This window comes from Lontra canadensis, unplaced genomic scaffold (genome assembly GCF_010015895.1).
Source record: "Lontra canadensis isolate GAN:19392208 unplaced genomic scaffold, GSC_riverotter_1.0 scaffold1, whole genome shotgun sequence".
NCBI classification, from domain to species: domain Eukaryota; kingdom Metazoa; phylum Chordata; class Mammalia; order Carnivora; family Mustelidae; genus Lontra; species Lontra canadensis.
The window spans coordinates 9113123-9139428 of record NW_022630995.1 but is presented as its reverse complement, the minus strand read 5'-3'; the positions used below and the strand labels follow the sequence as shown (position 1 = coordinate 9139428).

Genomic DNA, 26306 nt, shown 5'->3' with positions numbered 1-26306 from the left:
AAAGTGACCTCTCAGAATTCGAATTAGGTTGAATTTCTTTTTCTTTCCTACTCATTTAATACATTGCTTTTTAAAACCAAAGTTAGGGGTGCCTGGGTGGCTCAGTGGTTAAAGCCTCTGCCTTGGGCTCAGGTCATGATCTCAGGGTCCTGGGATCGAGTCCCGCATCGGGCTCTCTGCTCAGCAGAGAGCCTGCCTCCTCCTCCTCTCTCTCTCTGCCTACTTGTGATCTGTCTGTAAAAAAAACAACAACAAAAAAAAACCTTAAAAAAAAAAAAAACAAAGCTAATGTAAAATTAGCTTTTCATTTCTATTGAAAAATATTCTCTCATCTTTCTTGACATAGTTCTTACTTAGCCATGCACACTTTCGAAAGTGTGAATGCATTTAAAGATAGAAGTCTAGGGGCGCCTGGGTGGCAGTGGGTTAAAACCTCTGCCTTTGGCTCAGGTCATGATCCCACATCCTGGGATCAAGCCCCGCATTGGGCTCTCTGCTCAGCGGGAAGCCTGCTTCCTCCTCTCTCACTCTCTCTCTGCCTACTTGTGGTCTCTGTCTGCCAAATAAATAAAATCTTAAAAAAAAAAAAGACGACTAATATGAAACCTCTTAAATACACCTTAGTCATGTACTCCAACTATCATAGCACAAAGGAATTCTTATTTATGTCAAGTCATAGTTGCATACTTTTCACTTGCTTACCCAAAAATACAAGTGATAGAATTTTTGCAATCAAGGGATGTAACATAGTAAGTCATATTAAAGCATTAATGAAGCTCACATTCTAAATTCATCATCTGGAATCGGCACTAGTTAACTGAGTGTTGTGACTTGAAGTGAGCATTTATCAGTGGAATGTATAGAGGTTTCCTGGCTATCTGAAAGTAGAGAATTCCTAACAAATCTTTCATACGTCAAAATAGTGGAAAGCAGAGTATACTCTGCTTTCCAAAGTTTGCATTATACTATTGCAAAAGTTCTGTAATGCCAGATATGCAGGAATGAGTGATTCTGAAAAACTCAAAATAAAAAATAGAGGAAATAAAACAGAAGCTCTGAAGAGATTTTGGGATTTTGAGTTTCCCTCTTTAGTGTATCATTTTGTATTGTTTTTTTAAAAAGTGAATAACAGTGTGCAAAATAATTTTCATGAAATGTGTACTTAGGTCATTTGCGTCAGAAGAAAGATGGGAGTAATATTTTCGTGAAGAACAAGACAGGATCTATCAGTAAACTATAACCCCCTCCACTTTGTTCCTGAGAAGAAAAATGACAGTAAGTATAGTAATTTAACAAAAAGTTAATTTCCAATTACTAGCAACTTATTTTTACAGTAATAGCAAGCAGAAGGGGGAAATATCCTTCACGTGAATACTACAATCAATTTTTGCGAGTATGAAATCCCTCATGAAATGGGGATTCTGTTGGTTCTGGCAAACGAAATCATCTCTAAAATAAAATGGTATTAAAAAGATTACACAATTGGGATATTATTTTTGCCATTTAAGGTGGGAGCTAACCCAAATATTATTTTCAATGCTTAAGTCACTTCTTAAAAGAATAAAAAAAAGGGGTACCTGGATGGCTCAGTCAGGTAACGGTCAGGCTTAGGTCATGATCTCAGGGTTGTGAGATCAAGCCCCGTGTCGGTCTCCGTGCTGGATGTGGAGTCTGCTTAAAATGCTCTTCCTATTCCTTTGCCACCCCCCCCCTCCCACTCACTAGCCCTCGCTCATGGGCACACTCTCTCACTCTAAGAAAACAAAAACAAAAGACTGAAAGAAATACATTAGGTAGTCTACAATTACACATACCATATACTTTCAAAAAGGGGATAAAAAAGACCTGTGTGGTCTCAAAAGACTATGGTGCTTTTTTTTAAACTACTTTTTAAGTAAAAATGCACTGCATTACATCTGAAATATAAAAAATATATATTTGAAAAATGCTCCTAATACAGACTTCAAAAATCATGGTATTGTACTCACCAAGACTGAGCTCCAAAACTAAATATGCAGCATGCAATCTATATCGCCCTGTCCCATAGGTTTAAAGTCAAGAAAATATAGGTTCTATCTTACTAAGACACCCCCATCTTAACAAATTCAATTTTGTGAATCAACACAATTCACATGTTGTAATAAATAATGGGTGGTGTATATACTATCTAACAGGATTATTTTAATTATAATTACCACAGGAAAAAACTAAGCAAGAAATTATATGATAGTGGCAAAAGTCATATTTAAATAGCATTACACACCTTTCTTAGTAAAGTGCTATAATTTTATTTCATAGCTATGTTTGTAGGCTATCATTTAGCTTTTTCCTTAAATTTGGTCATAGCAAAACAAATTTATGTATTTTAAGACCACCTCCTAAATTAAAAGATATAAATATGTTTGTTTACAAACTTCTAGTTATGTTTGAAAAATCTTCTTACTGTTTATTCAGTTTATTCAGGCTATCAGAGTAAAGAAATTTCACTTATTTAACAGCCAAGGAACCATAATAATATTGTCAACTCTGGGTGATTTATCTGAATTCAAATTTCACTACTGTAGAATTTAATTGAAAAAAAAAAAGACTGATGCATTCATTACTTCGCATTTATGCTTACTTTCTTTTATATTTCAACCATATAATTTATTTTTCCATATGAGACAGGGTAGGACACATATTCCTCTTGGATATGTTATTGTTTATTGTTTCAAGTGAATGGAATAGATAAATCCCACTGAGTAGTTTAGTGTGGCCCTGCATCTTACATAAATAGGTTAAATGAAGACATTATTTTGTATTCTGTATATTCATATAGACCATAAATTGTCCTAATGACAAATGCAAAATTTCCTTTATTACTTGTCCCAAGTTAGCTGTTGATCCCTTTCACTGACAACATATATGTGTAGAGAATAAGAAGCCTTTAAAATTGGGGGAGGAAAAAAAAAGATACTTTCCACTAAATTACTGAAAATTGTAATTTTTATGTTGATTCTTGATGACTGGAAGGTCAATGTTAAGAACTGGTATTATCCAATATAAAATAGTACATTGAATTATTTAATAATAAACAGTATAGTAAGAGCTTGTATGCGCTGACTGGGAAACAGTGTGGCTTTTTAAATTCTCAGAAAGACTAAACATCTTATGGTTAGAAGAACCACAGGTGATGACGAAGGTGCTCCGCTTCTCTGTAGCAGCCATTACAATAAAAATCTTTATAAAAAATTATTTCACGATCAGCAAGAGAATTTTACTGGTATTAGCGGTAAAGGTAAGAAGAGAAGAGTGAAGAGAGAAGAGTGTATTAGTTTTGAAAGTGCGGCAAGGTAATAACATGACATGGGAAGGTAATAAATTTCTTCTGTATGTGCTCTGCTGCAAATAAACTCAAAAGAGAGCAAGATGGGTATTTTAAACAGGAAACATCCACTGATAATGCCCATTGTTTTACTTTATACTTAAATTACACAAGCAGAAAAGTTATGCTTATTAATAGTTTAATGTATGAAGGAAACATCCAGATTTCTGAATATGAAGGTACATATCTCACATTAATTTAAGTCTACATAAAGTAGAGCCTCTATACTGACATATTGAAATTTACTTTCTGCTTAGCCTTTTCTGTTATGTAAACAATTGTACATTTATTTGCCATTCTAAAACTTCAGGATCAAGTTTACATAATTTTGCTAAATTTCCGTGTTTGCTCAGAAGCAGTTTACAGTACTAAAACCAACCAGCCAAAGAACAGCTTCAACAGAAAGTTATGTCCAAAGGGGAAGAGGGAAAGAAAAAAAGAAAAACGATAAGAAAAATGCTAACTAAGGTAAAACGGATGTTGGTGGGGAATGGGCAGTCACAAATGTTCACAGAAAATAGGTCAGTTAGTAACTTCTTCTGCAAAAAGCCTACACACTTCAGTCAAGCACATCAGTAGAATGATTTGGGAGCATAAATTTTTTTCGGCCACTTGTGATTTCCTCTGAATGAAAAGGAATCTGCAGGCTAACACGCTGATCCTCATCAGCCAAGCTGGTTCATATGCACACTGTTCATGTGAGGTGCCCAGGGTCCAGTCCACACCTAGGAATGTAAAGCATGCGTTTTATTAAATATTACATATGTAACACATATCTGATTAAAAGCAAAACTCTTAAAAACTAAGGAAGTGCTCTTAATATCTATAAGCTAAAACAGCTAAATCTCATTTACTTTGCAACATACTTGAAAACAATGAAAAGCCCTTATTATTTGTTTTCCTGCCTCTCCTATTTCTCAAACAAGATCTGATTTATTGTCATTTTTTAAAAACCATTACCTGAATGCATACAGACTGATGACTAAAGAAGGAAAACAGGTGAAACATATTAAGCATACACCAACATAAGCTAAAATATACTAATCGCTAATCATTTCTGTGAATTTTTAGTTATAATTATGCACTGTTCTGACACTTATAATACATATAATGATAAATAACCTCTAGATGGTCCTTTTCATACTACGAGTAAATTCTGAAGTATAAAGTTACAACACTTTGTAATTTAAAATCTTTTACTTACCATCTGCTACCCAATGAAATATATTATGCCTTTTATAATTTTAGCTTCAATCACTACAGTTGGTACCATTTTCCACATCCTCTTGCGGTATTAAATTTCCCTCAACTACCCATATTCACCATACTCCCTCACTAGCATGATTTACCTCTATCTTATTTGTCCTGGCATCTCATAAACACTAAAGAAATGTTCCCTGAATGATCAGCCTTACCGTTTGAGGGCCATTATTTTCTGTGGAGCTTGAAACCATCTTTATCAGGGAGTTCCAAGAGGGGTCTGCAGCATGAGGGCCATTAAATATGGGTCCTCCAGCACCATCAGGAATAGGTGCTACAGGAGGAATCATTGCATTCCCATACACAGAGAAAGGCATACCCTTAAAAAAAGAGAAAACAAAAATTATGCACATAGTCATATCTTCAAGTCACTGCTTATTTTCCCAAATAAAATCCATGGCCTTAAAAATGAGACTTCATTTTAACCAAAAAAACAATAGAACAAATCAACGAAACTAGGAGCTGGTTCTTTGAAAGAATTAATAAGATTGATAAACCCTTGGCCAGACTTATCAAAAAGAAAAGAGAAAGGACCTAATAAATAAAATCATGAATGAAAGAGGAGATCACAACTAACACCAAAGAAATACAGACAATTATAAGAATATACTATGAGCAACTCTACGCCAACAAATTTGACAATCTGGAAGAAATGGATGCATTCCTAGAGACATATAAACTACCACAACTGAACCAGGAAGAAATAGAAAACCTGAACAGACCCATAACCACTAAGGAGATTGAAACAGTCATCAAAAATCTCCAAACAAACAAAAGCCCAGGGCCAGACAGCTTCCCGGGGGAATTCTACCAAACATTTAAAGAAAAACTAATTCCTATTCTCCTGAAACTATTCCAAAAAATTGAAATGGAAGGAAAACTTCCAAACTCATTTTATGAGGCCAGCATCACCTTGATCCCCAAACCAGACAAGGATCCCATCAAAAAAGAGAACTACAGACCAATATCCTTGATGAACACAGATGCAAAAATTCTCACCCAAATACTAGCCAATAGGATTCAACAGTACATTAAAAGGATTATTCACCACGACCAAGTGGGATTTATTCCAGGGCTGCAAGGTTGGTTCAACATCTGCAAATCAATCAATGTGATACAACACATTAATAAAAGAAAGAACAAGAACCATATGATTCTCTCCATAGATGCTGAAAAAGCATTTGACAAAGTACAGCATCCCTTCCTGATCAAAACTCTTCAAAGTGTAGGGATAGAGGGCACATACCTCAATATTATCAAAGCCATCTATGAAAAACCCATCGCAAATATCATTCTCAATGGAGAAAAACTGAAAGCTTTTCCGCTAAGGTCAGGAACACGGCAGGGATGTCCATTATCACCACTGCTATTCAACATAGTACTAGAAGTCCTAGCCTCAGCAATCAGACAACAAAAGGAAATTGAAGGCATCCAAATCGGCAAAGAAGAAGTCAAACTACCACTCTTCGCAGATGATATGATACTATATGTGGAAAACCCAAAAGACTCCACTCCAAAACTGCCAGAACTTGTACAGGAATTCAGTAAAGTGTCAGGATATAAAATCAATGCACAGAAATCAGTTGCATTTCTCTACACCAACAACAAGACAGAAGAAAGAGAAATTAGGGAGTCCATCCCATTTACAATTGCACCCAAAACTATAAGATACCTAGGAATAAACCTAACCAAAGAGACTAAAAATCTATATACAGAAAACTATAAAGTACTCATGAAAGAAATTGAGGAAGACACAAAGAAATGGAAAAATGTTCCATGCTCCTGGATTGGAAGAATAAATATTGTGAAAATGTCCATGCTACCTAAAGCCATCTATACATTTAATCCAATTCCTATCAAAGTACCATCCATTTTTTTCAAAGAAATGGAACAAATAATCCTAAAATTTATATGGGACCAGAAAAGACCTCGAATAGCCAAAGGAATATTGAAGAAGAAAGCCAAAGTCGGTGGCATCACAATTCCGGACTTCAAGCTCTTATTACAAAGCTGTCATCATCAAGACAGCATGGTACTGGCACAAAAACAGACACACAGATCAATGGAACAGAATAGAGAGCCCAGAAATAGACCCTCAACTCTATGGTCAACTAATCTTCGACAAAGCAGGAAAGAATGTCCAATGGAAAAAAGACAGCCTCTTCAATAAATGGTGTTGGGAAAGTTGGACAGCCACATGAAAAAAAATGAAATTGGATCATTTCCTTACACCACACACGAAAATAGACTCAAAATGGATGAAGGACCTCAATGTGAGAAAGGAATCCATCAAAATCCTTGTGGAGAACACAGGCAGCAACCTCTTCGACCTCAGCCGCAGCAACATCAGAAATCTATAAAGAACTTAGCAAACTCAACACCCAAAGAACAAATAATCCAATCAAGAAATGGGCAGAAGACATGAGCAGACATTTCTGCAAAGAAGACATCCAGATGGCCAACAGACCCATGAAAAAGTGCTCCGTATCACTCGGCATCAGGGAAATACAAATCAAAACCACAATGAGATACCACCTCACACCAGTCAGAATGGCTAAAATTAACAAGTCCGGAAATGACAGATGCTGGCGAGGATGCGGAGAAAGGGGAACCCTCCTACACTGTTGGTGGGAATGCAAACTGGTGCAACCACTCTGGAAAACAGCATGGAGGTTCCTCAAAATGTTGAAAATAGAGCTACCCTATGACCCAGCAATTGCACTACTGGGTATTTACCCTAAAGATACAAACGTAGTGATCCGAAGGGGCACGTGCACCCGAATGTTTATAGCAGCAATGTCTACAATAGCCAAACTATGGAAAGAACCTAGATGTCCATCAACAGATGAATGGATAAAGAAGATGTGGTATATATACACAATGGAATATTATGCAGCCATCAAAAGAAATGAAATCTTGCCATTTGCGACGACGTGGATGGAACTAGAGGGTATCATGCTTAGCGAAATAAGTCAATTGGAGAAAGACAACTACCATATGATCTCCCTAATATGAGGGAGTGGAGATGCAACATGGGGGGTTAAGGGGGTAGGAGAAGATTTAATGAAACAAGATGGGATTGAGAGGGAGACAAACCATAAGTGACTCTTAATCTCACAGAACAAACTGAGGGTTGCTGGGGGGAGGGGGGTTGGGAGGTGGGGTGGGGTTATGGTCATTGGGGAGGGTATGTGCTATGGTGAGTGCTGTGAAGTGTGTAAACCTGGTGATTCACAGACCTGTACCCCTGGGGAGAAAAATATATGTTTATAAAAAATAAAAATTAAAAAAAAAATGAGACTTCATTTTATTTTAAAAAAGTATGTTATTGAAGTAATCTAAATATTATTTTCCATTATATGATTTCTTCTAGCATTAGACTATACATAAGCGTACTATAGCCAAAATATTTGGTCAAAAACATTTCTCTAGCCAGATTTTGACCTATAATTACAGGCTGACGCCTGCACATCATTTCACAAACACTTACCCACTTGGAAGTAAAACAAAGCTAATAATAAGAAAAACATTTAGAAATATAACAGTGCTTATGTAAGTCACCATTACCCCAACTTTAGGAAAGTCCATGTATCCTGCAGGAACATGCTGATGGAATGTACCAGAAGGAGTTACAATTCCTGTACTCTCTCGCTCCATTGCTTGATGCTGTGAAAACACTCCTGGATCGGACATTGGCCTATGAATCATAGGATTTCCCATACCAGGGTTACACCAGTCTACTTTGTCTGAGGGAAAACAAAAAGATAAAAAACGATAGCTGGTGATCTTTAAAACCAAAGACAGCAAGATAAAACATTTACTCTATTTCTATCTAGAATTTTCCACATTGAATTGTGCATTCTTTCAGAATAATGACTTACTTTTAAATATTTACTGCAGTATTTCGATGTGTAGGTAGTGATACAATAGCCTAATAACAACAATAACCTCATAATAACAATTGTCTAAATACTTTGTGTTACAAAAGAAAAAAGCCAAGTTAAGATAAGAGCTAGAGTCCAAAAGGAAATATTAGCATTTACTTAACATGATGAAGAGAGGAGTATGCTTGCATTAGATAAATTCAATGAGAGATAACATGATAACAAAAAATGGCCTGAACTCTTAAGACTGATTAGTGAAAACCAAGAGATGAATACAGATCTTTTAAGAATAACTGTTAATGTTATTACTTACAATATTTTAGTATTTTAGTTAAATCCATAAATTTAAAACTTAATTTCTGGCAGGCAGAATAGCATGTCTTACCTTGATTGCCACCAATCCCTTCAAAGGACCAGATGCCACTATGCCCTACTGATGTGGATAAATTACTCCCAATAACAGATGGAGCTGAAGTTCCAGTTTGCCTGATACGTGCAGAACGTTCAGTTCCAATAGGGACTGGAACTTTTCTGTCCTGAGAGACATTGCTGGGCTTTTCTGACCCTAAAGGTACTGATGATGGGGCAGGCGAAGGTGCACGAACTCCAGAGGATACTGACTGTGCAGGAGAATCTAGAGAAAAGATATTTTGAAATAGTATACATGTCATCTATAGAGGGTGTCAATTTGTAAAACCGAATCTTACATTCTGAAGATACCTTATATATGTGTTCTCTGAGGAAAAATGAAATATGATAATAATGCTTAAAAATTATGCATATTAAAATTTGGTTAAGTTCCATGACTTTGCAGTCATTTTTTAATTTGATTCACAGGTTTTCCATTTAGTTACGTGATAAAATGTGAAGATGTCTGAATACAGATGATGTAATATAACCCATTAAGTTAATTAATATTTAAATAAATGCTTGATACTGAGTAAAATAAACAACCACAACAATGAGAAGACTATCTTTAAATTTAAAAAGCTAAATAACAACAAAACAGAGGTGGAGGAAAATCATGCCTGTATTGGCAATTTCCAAACTGTATTCCTCGAGAACACAGAGCCCTTGGTATGCTATGACGAAAACAAAGGGATTCAGGTAGGCAACAAATTTGGAAAATCTAACTTGAGAAAAAACTTTCTTTAAATCAGAACTTCACAGAAACTTAATATGCTGAAAAAATACCAATATAAGGCTATGCCTCATTGCCCAATTTGTTTTATTATATCATATATCACATGGGTATTCCACAATCTTTTCAAAATGACAATGTAAGCTTTATGTATCAAAACAAGGCAGGTTCTTAATATTTGGGAGTATTCTGAAGTGATTCAATTTCTTCATGCACTAGAGAGAAGAAAAAACAAGAACAACCCAAACTGGATTTCTTGTGAATTTAAATATCAAGCACATTTAAGTTTAAAATAGGGTGTAAATGGTGGAGCCTGAAGCTTAAAAGTCAAAAGAGTTACCTGCTTATTTACAATGTATTCATAACTGCCTGACTGTATGCCCTAGATGCCCTAGGGATAGTCAAGAATAGTTTTCCATTTTTAATCATTTTTTTCATATAAGTTGTGTGTGTGTGTGTGTGTGTGTGTGTGTGTGTGTGTGTGTATGTATTCCTCCAAAGGGATCCAGGTAGCTAATAAATTTGCAAAATCAATCTATCTATGTATCTATCTATCTATCTATCTATCTATCATCTGTACACGGGTATATATACACAAAAGCACAGTGCCTCTACTTCCCAAGGTACTTTTCAGGGAATTTGAAATAGAAAAATTCAGTAGAAGTATTAGTCTCAATGAACTGTAGTAATATTATTAACTAAAAAAAAGGGGGATGTGAAAGTACTTTATAAATTGTAATTTATTAATAAGATATAGATATTATTGGGGAACAAAAACATGAAGCTTACGAGCTTATCTGCACAAGTAAACCAAGAAAACTGTTAGTCTCTAATGAAAAATTAAAATATATCATCTGGGGTTATGGATCCACTAGCATTCTTAACAGTATTACTTTTAATGAATCATAAGAAAATAGAAAAGCCATATATGTATCTTTGAATAATTATACCTATTTCTAAATTCACCTTAAAATTGCACTGGTATAAGAAGGAATTCCAAGATGGAGGTGTAGCAGCACAAGTTGCGATTCTTCCAAAATCTTTCCATAAAAACAAGCTACCAAGTTAGCAAAGCCAAACACCTCTGGATAACATCTATAACAAAACTAACAAAATAGGGGCACCTGGGGGGCTCAGTTGTTAAGCATCTGCCCTCAGCTCAGGAGAGGATTCCAGGGTCCTGGGATGGAGACCCAAGTCCCGCATCGGGCTCCATGCTCAGTGGGAAGCCTGCTTCTCTCCCTCTCCCACTACCTCTGCTTGTTCCCACTCCCCCTGCTTGTATTCCCTCTCTCACTGTCTCTCTGTCAAATAAACAAAATCTTAAAAACATCTATCCAAATGAATCAGAAGATATGAGTAAATGGGGACAAATCACTGACGGCTACAAGACCTCTGTGGTATCAACATCTGTGTGGAAAGAAGCAGTTCTCCAGACCTAAGAACAGACTAGGAGAACAAAATAGTCAAAGGTACTCAAAGAAAAGCAGAGAGCAGGCCAATCTGAGAAGAGCAGGTGAAACTGGGAGAGTTCTGCCTATGCATGGTAATTGCAAGGAATTAACAAAAAGGTCTGAAGAAGCTGGAGCAATAGTGACCTTATGAACTCTCAAAAATATCTGCTGAAGCCTCATTCCACGATAAAGCTTCACACTACTAAGAAACTTCTGGGAACATATTCCAAGTTGAGCAGGAAAGGGACAATAGAAGCAAAGCAGACAAAAGATCCAGTCAAGAGTAGTGGGGTGGGAGGGTAAGGATAATAAAGCCAGATTTAATAAAATACTAAGGCCGTATTTTTGCATACTTGCCTCAATGACCAAATTCTAGAGCCTTTAAGCTAGAGAATATAACTGATCCATGTATCCTCTCTAAAAATTCAGGAACGTTCATTTAATTTAAAATTGTAAAACAGAATAGAAATGCAATCAAATTCCATACAAAGCTATTATATGACCTAAGAGATATGGACCCAGAACATCTTACAGATAATAAAAGCATGCCAAGAAGAAAGCTGTATTCTAATATTCCAAAGGTGTATCAGAAAGAAAGTTCTACTCTAAAATTCCAATGTGAGCTAAAAGAAAGGAAAACATAGGAAAGAACAGCATAATTCAGAATTAGTAAAACTGGAAACAATGAAAAAATTCAGGAAAGCAGTAGAAATGAAAGAATATTCCAGAACGTATAAGGAACACAAGAGATAAAGTTTTGTTTTTTTTTTTAAATTTTATTTACATTTATCTGACAGAGAGAGAGGTAACCTGAGCAGGTAGAGTGGGAAAGGGAGAAGCAGGCTTCCTGCTGAGCGGGGAGCCTGATGCAAAACTCGATCCCAGCACCCTGGGATCATGACCTGAGTGAGCTAAAGGCAGATGCTTAATGAAGGAGCAACCCAGATGCCCCAGTGTTTTGTTTTTTAAACTGTGTATTGAAAGGACCCATTTACAAACCTGAGAAGGGTCAACCCAGAACAACTAATGCCAAGAAAAAGTCAAAGGTGGCAAGCTGGCAGGAAGGATGGACGGATAGGACAGACAAATGAATTCTACCTCTCCTAGACTCATCCCTGGGAATCTACCCTATTGGTCAGTGTTAGATCTAGTTTCTCTTCCCTTTCCTGAATCCTTCCAAAAAGCAAAAGCAAAGCAAAATACCCTCTATATTCTGTTTAAATGAACGGAGTAACTCGGCCTGCCTAAAGACAAGCCCCATTTAAGAGATTTGCCCTCTTCACAGCCATACTTTTATCAGGAGACAGTTTTCTGCTTCTTCCCTGCAAGCTTACTGGACTAATGACAGGTGTCTGACTGCAGAATAATCCATTTCAGGCTAGCAGCAATCTGTAACTGACATGGCCTGACCTGAACAAAGGAGGTAAGCAAATCATAGTCCTCATTCAGAAAGGTACAATTGATAAAAAAAAAAAAGAAAAACTGGTTTAACTAATTATGAATTGAATCTTTGAGGACCATATAGAAGATGAGATTATGGAGAAGGATAGGCAAAAAGGGAGTAAACAGAAGAGACTCCCAAGACACAGACCATGAGTCTGTCATAAATCCTCTAAAGAGAGAGAAAAGGAATAGCCGAATGGCTCTGAAGCTGGCCCTGGGTCAAATCCTGCATGGGTCTGCAGACAGGCCTTTAAAAGTCAGGTTCCTTTGGTGGGTCTATGTTCTTTGTCATAAAAAGCACAGAATTATTAGAATCTCTTTTCTCATCTCTAATTATATAATTAGAAAAAACCACAAAATTTAATTCAGAGTCATCATGTTGTTTTAAAATATGCCAACTATATACTGAAGAAAAAACAGGTTTTAGAAGTTCTGTGCACTCTTAGACAATTTTGGGAACCTTCTTTAGAAAAAGAATACCAAACTGCAAACACAAAATTAGGTACAGGACCTTGGCAGGGTCCCTTGTAAAAAAGGTACCCTGAAGCTGAAGCTTCACTGGCTTCATGGTAAATCAATTTCAGTTTTGAAATGACAACAGGTCCTGAATTCAAAATGAAAGAGCAATGTGACTTACAAATTTAAAAAATACTCCTGTAGGAAAATTACTATACTTTCTTCATCTTTCTGTTCAGGCCATCAAGATGAATGTGGTTGGTCATGACTAGCTTACAAAAAATTTTTTAAAGCTTACAGAAAACAGAATAGAAAATACCAGCATGAAACATACGTTGTAAGGGTAGTGCTATTTTGTAAACGTATTATTTCAGCTCTACACTCACATGACGTGTTCTGGCTCAAAACATAAAATTACTTCCTTCCTTTCAAAATTTTTTTTTTACTGCTGTTTGATCTGATAACAGTTTTCTAAGGACTGAATGTCAAAATGGCCCATTGACTAAATGTGCCAAGAACTGAAACTCAAAGACGACAGCCAGTGATCAGTAACCAATGCACGAGCTGGCTGAGTGTTGGTAGGAGAGATCTTAGCAGTCTGAGTGGAGTAAGGGCTCAGGTGATCTCTGCCCAGCCTTTTACACGGAGAAGGTTCTTGGGCATCACCAATCTATTGTTCTTGGGTCTAAAGAAAGGATTTTTTTTTTCTTTCTAAAAAAAATTTTAAAGGAAGGGGCCTCTGTCCCCCACATCCCAACTTAATTTGTCAGGGTCCTAATAACATCTTTATATCCTAAAGGAGAGGGAATGAGAAGAGGAACAGACTATATGGAGAAATATGACAGAACCTGTTCAAGTACATAAAACCAGACAAATATATTATGAAAAGTAAATCACATGCCTCCACAGTTAGTTCTACAACAGCATCCAGAATGGCAACTTCTAAGGAAACTATGTACATAAACACTGAAAACAAAATTTTGAAAGACTGTAATAAATGAAAACACAAAGCTACATTCATGTGAACAGATTACCTAAAAAAAAGCTGAAAGTCTGACAAAACAAACTAAATGGTCAGTAAAAAAGTAACAGTATTAAAATTTATATTGAGGAAAATGCAGACTAGTTAAAACTTCAGTATTAGAGGTAAAAGCGGGAGTCTTGCCTAAATCAATCACTTTAATGATTGCAAAACAAAGACTTTAATTATAATTCCTTCTATATGTATGAGTTGTCCTTACACTGTAAGGAAGAGAGTTCCCTTCCCTTCTAAAATCTTAAATTCTTAAAAACAATTTTTTAATTAAAAAATTAAAAAAAAATCTTAATCATTATGGACTTATGGATTCTTAGACTTTATCCAGTGAGCAGCCATTATTCACTTTGTTGGTCAAATTTTCCTGAATTTGGCCAGTGGGAGTCCCTCTAAAGCTGCCTCGTGTGTCCTGACATGTCCCCATAATTTTGAGCACTTAAGTACTCTCTGACACCTAAGACTTCGCCGGCTCCCAGTATGCCCCAGCTCTTGAGTCAGCTATTTCATCGAGAAAGCCTAGTTTCTTTCAGTGGACAAACATATTTAACAGATAGATCTGGCACTGGATGTGCTCACTGCTGATGAACATTAATTGCTTCTAGGCCCTTTCAGTAGATAGAGCTGGTGGGAAAACAGCAACTTCATATGATTTACTCCAGTATACAGGTAACTGAAAAATTGTGAGTTCATACTGATCATCTAAATCTAATCCAATTCCATAGGGTTCTTCTTTGCCTTACCCCATTTCACACCACCTCTTCTCACAGTGAGGACTGTGGATTGTATCATTAATACACTCACTTGCTCAATCCTACAATAAACCTCATAATTTTAGAATTGCTTATCCATAACATTATAAAAATCCAATGTCCTATGTAGAATTGCAAGATTTGTTTGAAATCTTTTTGTCTTTAAACTGAGGGCATATAAAGTACTATGTTGTTTTTTTTTTTTTAAAGATTTTATTTATTTATTTGACAGACAGAGATCACAAGTAGGCAGAGAGGCAGGCAGAAAGAGAGAGAGAGGAGGAAGCAGGCTCCCCGCCGAGCAGAGAGCCCGATGCGGGGCTCCATCCCAGGACCTTGAGATCATGACCTGAGCCGAAGGCAGAGGCTTAACCCACTGAGCCACCCAGGTGCCCCATAAAATACTATGGTTTAAGAGGATTGTTTTCTTTTAGTAGGTTTATGTTAATAACTTGAAACACAGGTAAGTTTGTTTCCATTTATGCTCAATTTTAGTGTTTTTCCCTTCATCAAAGTTAATTTGTTCTTTGGAATTTATAAACATTAACCTGATTACAAAAGCAAAACTATTATTTTTACTCAGACAAGTACTACTGCTTTTCCTGTTCCCTTATTACACTGTCTCAAAGTCTGATGAGGAATAAGAACACAGTGTCAGAGAAACGCTCCACAGATTACTTATTAATTACAAAGGGAAAAATGGTAATTTGACAGTACAGAAACCTGGCATACATGATCTTAACCAAATGATCAAAGTTAACAGCACCAAAAATGGTACAAACTAACATATTATGCAATATCATGTACTGAAAGAAAGATACAACACTGACCATATAGTAATATTCCTGTCAAAAACACATAACTTAAATTAAATCATGAAGAAATATCAGAAAAACAAAATTAAGGGGAATTTTACCAAACCATTGATCTGTAATCTTCCACAGTCCTTCTCTGAAAGACAAAGAAGGCTGAAGGAACAGTCCAGATCATTTGATACTAAAAAGACATGGAATTGAATGCAATCTGTGATCCTGATTTGAATCTTGGATGAGAGGAAATAAAAAATATTATTGGGATAATTGGTGAAAAGTGAATATGGAGTATTATGGATAGTACTGTCCAATGCACAATTTGCCACCTATACCATAGCTGTGGACAGAATGTTCTTGTTTTTAAGAAATATTATCAATTAGGGTATTCAAGGGAAAATCGGTTGATACCTGCAACTAACTCTAAAATGGTACAGAAAAAAAATTCTACACACCCACACACCCAGAAATATACTGCAGGGAGAGAGAGGAATGTGGCAACATGTTAACAAATGGTGTAGCTGAGAAAAATATATAAGTGTTCTTTGTACTATTCTTACAAGTTTAAAATTATTTTTTTAAAGTTAGACTTGAGAGTCATAGTCTAATGTAATACATTTACCTTGAGTGATTCATGGTTCAAAAGGGAAAAAAAATCTATAAAAACTGTTTTAGGACAACTGGGGATATTTGAATAGGGACTGAATATCACATGGTATTACTAAATTAATACATTAACTATATGACAATGATATTGTGGCTGTGTAAGAAAATGTCCGTATTTTTAAGACGCATACTGAAGCTTTTAGGTCTTAAGTATTATATCTGAATCCTACTTTCAAATGGTTCAACAATAAAAAAAAGCAAAGAGAGAAAACAGAGCAAAATGTTTAAAAAATTAGAAATTTTAAGAAATTACCAATCAAAAGGAATATGAATGCTTCTTTTTTTTTTTTTAAAGATTTTATTTAGTTATTTATTTGACAGACAGAGATCACAAGTAGGCAGAGAGGCAGGCAGAGAGAGAGAGGAGGAAGCAGGCTTCCTGCTGAGCAGAGAGCCCGATGTGGGGCTCGATCCCAGGACCCTGGGATCATGACCTGAGCCGAAGGCAGAGGCTTTAACCCACTGAGCCACCCAGGCGCCCCGGAATATGAATGCTTCTTAAAGTATTCTTGCAACTTCTCTGTAAGTTTGAAAATTTCTGAAAATTTTTGAAATAAAAAGTTGTTGGAATGCATCAGTGAAAATTTTAATGACTTCAGTGACATTCTCTATCAGCAATGTATTAGAAAACCTAATCTGTATCGTTGCATTGTTAATGCATTTCAACAAAAACAAAAATCAAGTGAACATAAAGCCAAACCAAAAAAATAAAAAAACAACAAAAAAAGAAAAGCCCACACACTGAATTTACAGGGCAAAACAACCTATCATATTTTGTGAATTTCATCCAAAAATTTCTGAGTTTATTTCCTAAAGTAATAAATATTAGCATCTAAAGTAATAAACATTAGTATCAATAAGTATGTTTTTATTACGCTTAAATACATTCTCTGCTTCTAAGAATCCATTCTATTTTAAAGATGAACTGCCAAAAAATTTCAGGTTAACACTTTTCAATGAGCAGTCATGTTGCAATTTTAACTCCTTTTCTCCCAATTCCTCTTTTTTCATGAACATAAAAATAAAAAACTATCCTTATTTTTATATATAAGTAACTGAATATGAATCATCTATATGTATATATCTTAAGAAATCTGTATTCCTATGATGGTTTAATTTCAGCTCAACATACTCAGAAGACACTAACCCAGATCCATTATATATTTAGGGATAAAAATTAATTTTAAGAGGAGTTAAGAAAAAAATCAAGTAGGTAAAATCACTAAAAAATAATGATGTATTTCAGACTTTTTATTTATTTTTAAAGATTTTATTTATTTGACAGAGAGAGACACATTTATTTATTTGACAGAGAGAGGGAACACAAGCAGGGGAACTGGGAGAGGGAGAAGCAGCAGGCTTCCCTCTGAGCAAGGAGCCCAGTGCGGGGCTCGATCCCAGGACCCTGGGATCATGACCTGAGCTGAAGGCAGACCCTTTAACGACTGAGTCATCCAAGCATCCCTATTTCAGACTTTAATCATTTGCTATATACAAAAGTGTTTGCTCCTATATTCCCATTTCATTAGTCTTGATATATTTAAGACTTGCTCATAGCTCTTAAATCATTTTTTACTTTGCCTTTTCCCACTTAAAACCTTTTGTTTTTCAGGAAACATATATACAAACTCTTCTTATGGAATTACAACGTAAAATACTCACCATTCGATGCTGATGAACATGGAGTCAACAAACTAAGTGGGGAAAAATGTTGTCTGTTAAAGTTAGCAGCTGTGGGTGCTCCTCCAAGGGGTGCCCCAGGTCCATACATCTGACCTCCTGAAAGGTTTGAGGCAAAGTTTCCCAAATGTGTAGAAGAAGGTGTTACAGAACCATACGGCGAGTCCATATTGACAATACCTATAATTAGAAGATAATTTATAATTGTTACTTGTAGGAGAAAAAAATTAAAAAAAAAACTAAAATTCCAAGAGGTCCCTAATACCCCAAATATTTTAGATGGCTAAAACTATTTCTCCTTGCTTATTCTCCCAGTCTATTGACTCATCATTTCCCTCTCTCTAAAGATAACTATAAAAAAAGAAAAATTATCAGGGAAAATTATTTTTGTATTTAACTTTAATATCTGATATTTTAATTAGTTATTATGGAATACATGTAGATTTCATATCAACACTGGAATTTAAATTGGCTTAATGGCCAAGGAATTATATAAAATTTTATCTTTCAAAATACTCAGGGGGAGGGAGAGAATGATTAGGCAAAGCACAGACTATTTTTAAGATACTGGAAATACTCTGTATGTTACTATATTGGTAGATCCATGTCATTGGACATTTGTTCAAACCCACAGAACGTACCAACACCAAGAGTAAATACTAATGTAAAACACAGACTCTGGATGGTAATGACAAATTAATGTAGGTTCATCAATTCTAACAGATGTACCACTCTTGGTGGGGAATGTTGATAAGGGAAGAGGCTATGACTGTTGGGGGCAGGAGGTATTTGGGACATCTCTGCACTTTTCTCTCAATTTCCTCTATACTTTCCTGTGAACCTAAATGTGCTATTTAAAAAAAAAAAAAAATCAAGTCTTAAAAAAAACTACAGAGGGAAAAAAACATGGCTATCCTTCTACAACGGACAGATCTGTTGATGAGCACTTTAACTAAGTGGTCATTCTTTGTAATAGGTAATAGTGAAACAATCTTCATTGAATGCGTCCTGATGCAATGCTGTTTGAGGTTCAAAACATCACCCATCTGAGGTTTCTGCCAAAAATGTTTGACCTGAATGTAATCATGGACTTAGGAAACAGATGAATCTAATCTAACATGTGGAACATTCTTCAGAACAACTGGACTCTGCAAAAGATTCAATGTCAAGAAAAACAAAGGAAGGTAGTAAGATATTTTAGACTGGGGGAGACCTCAGAGACCTAACAGCCAAAAGCAATGTGTAAACCCTGATTGAATCTTGGATCAAAAGGAAAAAAAAAGAAACACACAGGCATAATGGGTGTATGTGGTATGATGGTACTGAATACTGAGTGGTACTGCTGAATTAATGTTAATTTTCTTGAGTGTAGTAATAGTGGTGGAGTTGTAAAGGCAAATATGCCTGTTTTGTTGACCTGAATCAAGTAATATTCCCCTCCAATGGACTCTAAAATTAAACTTCAGTGTTAATTTTGGTCTAATGAACTGTACACCCCAAAAACCTCACCTCCCTTATACAGCTAGCTTTTGTCCTATACCTTTCCACAAAATAAGAATTTTTTCCTCTAAATCTTAATTTTAGTCTTTCTCAACACAGTACCTAGATTTCATATTTTCTGAAAAGTGAAGTATTTTCAATAAATTTCAACAATCATAAAAATGAAATATAAAAACATTTCCAGTGTATTAGTATATAATGCTCTTTTAAAATTAAGTTATATTTATTTTAACATTTCAGTACTCGAGAGAAATTGTTATTTTTAAAGTACACATAAATATTTTAATCAGTCCCCATACTGACCATGTTCATTATACTGTATTCACATGTCACAGAAATAGGCAAAATAACATCCAGTCCACATTAAATTTAGAAATTTTTGGTCCCAGAATGTCATCTCTACAATAACACAGACCGGCAACCTTTCTGCAAAAGGCTGAATAGCAGTATTTTCAGGCCATTATTAGAGCATGAAAGTAGCTATAACACAATATGTAAATGACTGGGCAAGGCTGTGCCCCAATAAAACTTCATTTATGAACACTGAAGTTTTAATTTCCTATTTTTTTGTGTCACCTATTATTATTTAAAAAAAAATTTTTAAGTCATTAAAAAAATCTTACACTATTATTGAATCTCAGTTTTAAAAAGTTACAAATGTAAAAACAGACAGCAGGCCATATTTGGCCCACTGGTGATAGTTCGTCTATCTCTGGAATGGCATATCTTTATTTATTTGAAATGTTCATATTAAAACACATAGCTCTAGATGCAACTTGGTATCCTGGACTGGATACTGCAACAGAAAAAGAACATTACTGAAAAAACTTGTGAAATCTGAATAAAGTCTGTAGTCTAGTTAATTATACTGCATCAATATTAATCTCCTAGTTTTAATAAATAAAGGATTATATAAAATATTTACATTGGGGAAAGTTGGTGTCATTATAGAACTTTTCCATAAATCTAAAAAACATTTCAAAGTAGAAAATTAAAAAAAAGAAAAAAGCAACCACTCAAAACCAGGAGATCTTTAAATCCTCTAGAAATATCAGCATTGTCCAATAGAACTTTCTATGATAATAAATATATTTGATATCTGTACTGTCCATTATGGCAGCCACTAGCTATATGTGCTTATTAAGCACTTCAAATATGGCCAAATTAGAGCCACTATAGAAAACAGTAGGGAGATTCCTCAAAAAAAAAAAAAAAAAAAGAACTGGTATATATGATCCAGCAATTCCACTTCTGCGAATATATCCAATGGAAACAAAAGCACTAACTCAAAAAGATACCTGCATTCCTAAGTTCATAGGAGCATTATTACAAGAGCTAAGACATTCCTCAACAGATGAATGAATAAAGATGCTGTGACGCACATGCACATGTGTGCGCACACCCACACACAGGAATATTATTCAGCCATAAAACGCAATGAAATCTTGCCATCTGCCACAAAATGGATGGAACTTGAGGGCAATATGGCAAGTGAAATAGGTCAGATAGAGAAAGACAAGTACTGTATGATCTCACCTATGTGGAATCTAAAAACAGACAGACAAATTCATAGACAAAGAGATCAGATTTGCAGTTACCAGAGGTGGGGAGTAGGAGGAAGGGAAATTGGAGGAAAGTGATCAAAAGATAAAAACTTCCAGTTATAGGGTACGTAAGTACTAGGGATGTAATGTACAACATGATGACTATAGTTAACACCGTTGCATGATATGTATGGAAGTTGTTAAGCAAGAGTAAAATCCTAAGAGTTCTCATCACAAGGAAAAGTATTTTTTTCCTTTTTTCTTATTGCATCTATATGATGATGGATGGTAACTAAACTTATTATGGTAATCATTTCACAATATATGTAAGTCAAATCATTACCTTGTACACCTTAAACCTATACAGTGATGTCAGTTTTATTGTAATAAAATTGGAAAACAAATTTTAAAAAATATGGCCGGCTTGACTGAGAGGAAATTTCTAATTTTATTTAATTTTAATTTAAATAGCACATATGTGATTAGTAGCTACCTTATTAAAACTATGTAGCTCTGTATTTTTCTCATTATTTTAAAAACGAAAAAGACAGAAATGAAATCAAATTTTAAAAAGCTTTATTATTTTACGGGGCGCCTGGGCGGCTCAGTGGGTTAAAGCCTCTGCCTTCGGCTCAGGTCGTGATCCCAAGGTCCTGGGATCGAGCCCCGTATCGGGCTCTCTGCTCAGCAGGGAGCCTGCTTCTCCCCCCTTCTGTCTGCCTGCCTCTCTGCCTACTTGTGATCTCTGTCTGTCAAATAAATAAATAAAATCTTTAAAAAAATTAAAAATTAAAAGGTTTATTATTTTTTAAATAAAACTTCTCATGGCATTCTCTTATGAAATTCAAACATAAGAGACTGTTTTATCTGAGACAGAAAAATATACTTGATAAATTTATTTATGGGAAATTCAAGATAAAAGCCACTGTGGCTTCTAAAAAGATTTTTTTTTAAATGCCATACTCAACACATCTCATACTCAAACAGCATTTGAGGTAAGTGAATTCAACAACCTCTATCTGGCCCAGCCACAGAATAAAACTATTAGAACATGACCAGGAGTTTTCCTATCACTTGTATAAATCAGAAGCTGCAGAATGTGAGAAAATATGAACTTACCTGAGGGACTTGGAGCGGGTCTCTGTAATGGTGGTCTAAAACCTGGAGCTTTGGAAGTATCAGACTGATGTAAAGGATCTGAATTTGGCAAATATGAGGATTTTCCTGATAGCATAGATTCTGGTGTTGACTGAGATGAAACAACAGATCCTCCCCAGAAGGCATGAGCAGACGTAGGGCTGTTTTCGAACAATGTGCTAAAGGGCCCAAACGGTAAGGGGGCACTGAAATTGGGAGCAATAGGCTTATTTGCCGGATGTACTGAATTTTGACAAGCACTTTGTGTACTTAAGGTTGAAGGTAGCTGGACAGAGGAGGGAACACTGTGAGGTCTTTTAATGTGATTGACACTGAGGACGGCAACAGATGAATTCTGCACTGGAGCGGGATTCTTGTGAGGGGCGGTTGCGCCGTGGGAGGGTGGTCTAATAGCGGGGGTTTCCATTTTAGGAGCAGGCTGGGGGCCTCCCATTTGTGCCTGAGGCATAGGGTAAGTCCCTGGGGCAGCAGAAGGCACCGCCACTGGGGCGGAACTTGGTGTTGCTGAAGGAGGACCAGTCATTCTAGCTTCCGGGGGAGGAACCTGAGACTGCTGAAGGGGTGGTCTCGGCTCCTGAGAAACCGATGCCGGAGGCTGCTGCTGAGCGGAGTGAACGGACGAGCCCCCAGAAGCAGCGCTGCTGCTCGCAAGTCTGCCGTCTGCGGTTTCTCCCAGTGTTGGACTACCCGCTTCCTGCTCAGAGGAAGACGCCCCTTTGCTGGGAGATGCTGCTCCACAATCCAAAGGGCTGTTTCTAGAAACCCCTCCTGACTGGGCTGGCGGTGATGGGGAAGATGGGGATGACACTGGGTAGTGTTCTTTGGCGGTAGGCATAGGGTATGTGGCGTTTGTGGGTGCGGTGCTGTTGTTGCTTGCTGTCGTTGTGACTGTTGTGGTGGTGGCATTGGATGTCTTCACGACGGTGACAAAAAGCTGCCTTCGGACAGAAGGGGAACTTGGACTGCCATTTGTAGATGTACCGGGCACCGTTGAAGCTGATGAACTGGTTGTAGTTGTTGGACTTGAAGTTAAAGAACCTGCTGAATTCACCTGAGAACCACTGCTATTCTGATTGCTATGGCGAGGCACCATGTGAGGCTTAGGCGAGTTAGTAGCTCTGGCAGGGCTCAAAGGCCTGACAGGAAAAGGACCCCAAGTGGATTGAGCTGGTGGAAAAGTACCTCCAAAGTGGGTCATGGGCAACCTTGGTGGACGGATCTGCTGGAAAGTCTGAGCAGCAAGCAAAGCATGTGCAAACTGTGGAGGAGGATATGCTAATGGAAGAGAAACTGGAAAACCAGGCCTCACATTATTTACTGGGTTCTTAATGGTTTTGTGAGTAGATGCAGAAGAAATTGCAGGCACAGTGAGTGCTGTGGCAGTTTGAGATGTTGATGACAGAGCTACAGTCGTCATTTTAATTCCCATTAAGGAACTGTTAGCAGCAGTGGTGGTAGGTGCTGATGACCCTATTTTGGAATTTGCTGAGGAGCTTTTCAAACGATTCTTTGGAATAAGTTCATCAATTTCTTTGTCTGGATCCTTGATCAGAGCATTGATCAACTGAGTCGCTTGTCTTGTTGATTCAGTGCCACCCCTGTAAAATGACCAAAACAAGAAATTAGGCCCAATTTCCCATACATTTAAATAGGTGAAGCCTAAATTCATTCATGGATGTATAAACATACATACAGAGAATAATAAAAGTTAAGCAGCAATTTTCTAACTACTCTTAAGATATTCTGAAAAGCGATAAACTGCCCTGACGTGCCACTGTATTTTTCAAAGGGACAGTGACTTCAAAAAAAGGTCATTTTCCTACCATAAAATACATTAGTTAGAAAAACGACTATACTCAAAAGCCTATGTAATCCCTAACAATACTGTAAAGTCAAACAGCTGATCAAAGTTAAAAGCAATATAAGTAAACAAACAAACAAACAAAACTGAGTAAGAAAATAGTATTTTATTTTAAATCCTGGTACCTAAGATGACCCCATCTATGACTAATCTCTATTAGTAGAACAATTTTTGTAATTCTTCTGGGAAGATGGCTCAAAATGAGAGTGGAATCTTGATAATGCTAACAATGGCCATAAGGTCAAACTGTAGTATTAGGTCTTCAGGAAAATATTTGCCTGCAAGGAAAGCCTTATGGAAACCCTAAGGGGGAAATTACTCATAAAGGATATCTACTTTCCTCTTCTCTGGATAAGGCAGGTTGTGACTACCCACTTATCCCAGGAGAGGGAAAAACAAGATAGGAGAGGAGGTTAAGTACAAAACAGAAACGGCTACCTGCTTCCTTCGAAGTAGGCTGTATAACTATTAGACTCTGCAATGGGGCACCTGCCGCTCACAACCAAACTTACGATTTCTTAGAATATCGCATGTTTATTTTAAGGGTATTCAGGAATAGACCTATTCAATACAAGACAAATATCCACTACAGTTCTCTATGACTGAGTTCATATTCTAAGGATACAGTCTTAGAATAATAAATCTCAAAAGCCAATATGGGAAAAAAGGGAAACTTATTGCTTAAAATGGGTGAGAAACCTATTCCCTCTTAAAAAGTCTCAATAAAATTTTAAGAATGCCATACGAAAAGTTTATGTAAGGAAAAGATTATCTAAACCTTTCTCTCTCTCACACACACATGAAAAATTCTTTTAAAGCCCTCTGAAATATTTCATAAGAGCACATGAATTAGAGGAAAAGAACTGTAAAGGTTATCTTCTCTCATACTAATCAAATTCCCATTTTAAAAAGTACACTATTAAATTCAAAGATCCACCAAAAATTCAAAATACTTGTACTTCATTAAGGTACAGTGCGATAAAACACAGAAGGAGAAAACATAAGAGACAAAGTTTTGCCTTATAGTTATTATCCGGTCTCCTGTCTTGTCTTTCTGCTTATCAATATCTATGTGTGCACCAGTGAACTCCCGGATAGCATTAATATTACAGCCTCCTCTTCCAATCACTCTGGATATCACAGTTGACGGAACAGATACTTTCTTTGACCTGTTTAAAAGTTGCAAAGATAAATTAAGATTATCATTAGTATCAGCAGTTATGATTAAAATATGAGGAAAGAGGCTTACTAAAGTACATTTCTGTAAATACAGAATAAATTATTGCTGAGTCAGCCTCTTCTATCTATTCTTACTTTAGGTGATAAAAGGCAACTAACAGTGACAGAAGAGAGAGACAGAGACAGAGTGAGAGAGAGAGCACACAAGCAAGTGTTTAACCACAGCTTTTCATCTCATTACGAAAAACTGTTGTTTTTTTTTTTACTTTCATCTTTCATTAAGGACTATAAAGCACATAACTGTGTAGACATGCACTATGTTAATGCAAATACTAATGGCAAATAAGATAAACATAGGTTCCTGCTCATCTATATTGACTATGTAGACAGCAAGCAGGAAAGCCACAACAGCATGCCACAAGTGCTCTAATAGGGTGTCGTAAAGACACACTGGTTGGGCACCAATCGAGACTGAGGAAACAAGAAAAGCTTCTTGTGGGTACTTCTGGGTGTTTGACTCACATTCTTTTTATTGTCTAATATGTAACTGAAAGAATGATATTAAAAATGCATTGTTTCCTTTCATTCTTTTAGAGGCATTAAAATGATTATCCACCAACACTGGAAGCTTGCTAAAGGATGTTTAATGGTGTGAGGAAAGAGAAGAGCCTGCTCAAATTTCAAAAAGACAAAACCTATCTTAACATTTGCAAAACTGCTTTACAGTTCTAAACATTCACACTTTAGAAAAGGTACATATACATTTCTGACCAGCCTAAAAAAAGGATGCTTCTAAAAGAAATACAGTATAATTCTCCATAAAGAGAATGAGCCAACTATGCTTTACTGAACAAGTACATTATTTATTTAGAATGGCAGATTAAATATTAAAATGTTACATTTTTTAAAAGGCTAGCTATGACCCCTACCCTTTTATATACATAACTAAGTTACTTGATAATTCCTTTTTTCTCTAAAGGGCAAAATAATCAGTCAGAGATCATTACTTTCAAATTAGTTAAGAATTTCTTAGTATACCACAGTATAAAATACATGCAGAAAAACTGAATTACCTTACTTTTGGATAGATAGTACTCTAATGTTACGACTGATTTTAGTTCA

The 26306-nt window shown here is 36.2% G+C and overlaps 1 protein-coding gene across 5 annotated transcripts in view; it reads right to left on the bottom strand.

Annotated features, from left to right (window-relative positions):
- Positions 1-2971: 2971 nt before the first annotated feature.
- The window catches only part of ANKRD17 (ankyrin repeat domain 17), a 169544-nt gene continuing 146209 nt past the window's right edge, over positions 2972-26306 (bottom strand). For all 5 annotated transcript variants that reach the window (XM_032842277.1, XM_032842334.1, XM_032842481.1 and 2 more), the window contains 7 exons: positions 25025-25174; positions 22106-23742; positions 17925-18122; positions 8894-9142; positions 8192-8370; positions 4780-4944; positions 2972-4089 (listed from right to left, as the gene is read on the bottom strand). In XM_032842277.1, the coding sequence (XP_032698168.1) occupies positions 4030-4089; positions 4780-4944; positions 8192-8370; positions 8894-9142; positions 17925-18122; positions 22106-23742; positions 25025-25174 (2638 nt within the window). In that variant the 3' untranslated portion in view covers positions 2972-4029. The remainder of the gene's footprint in view (positions 4090-4779; positions 4945-8191; positions 8371-8893; positions 9143-17924; positions 18123-22105; positions 23743-25024; positions 25175-26306) is intronic.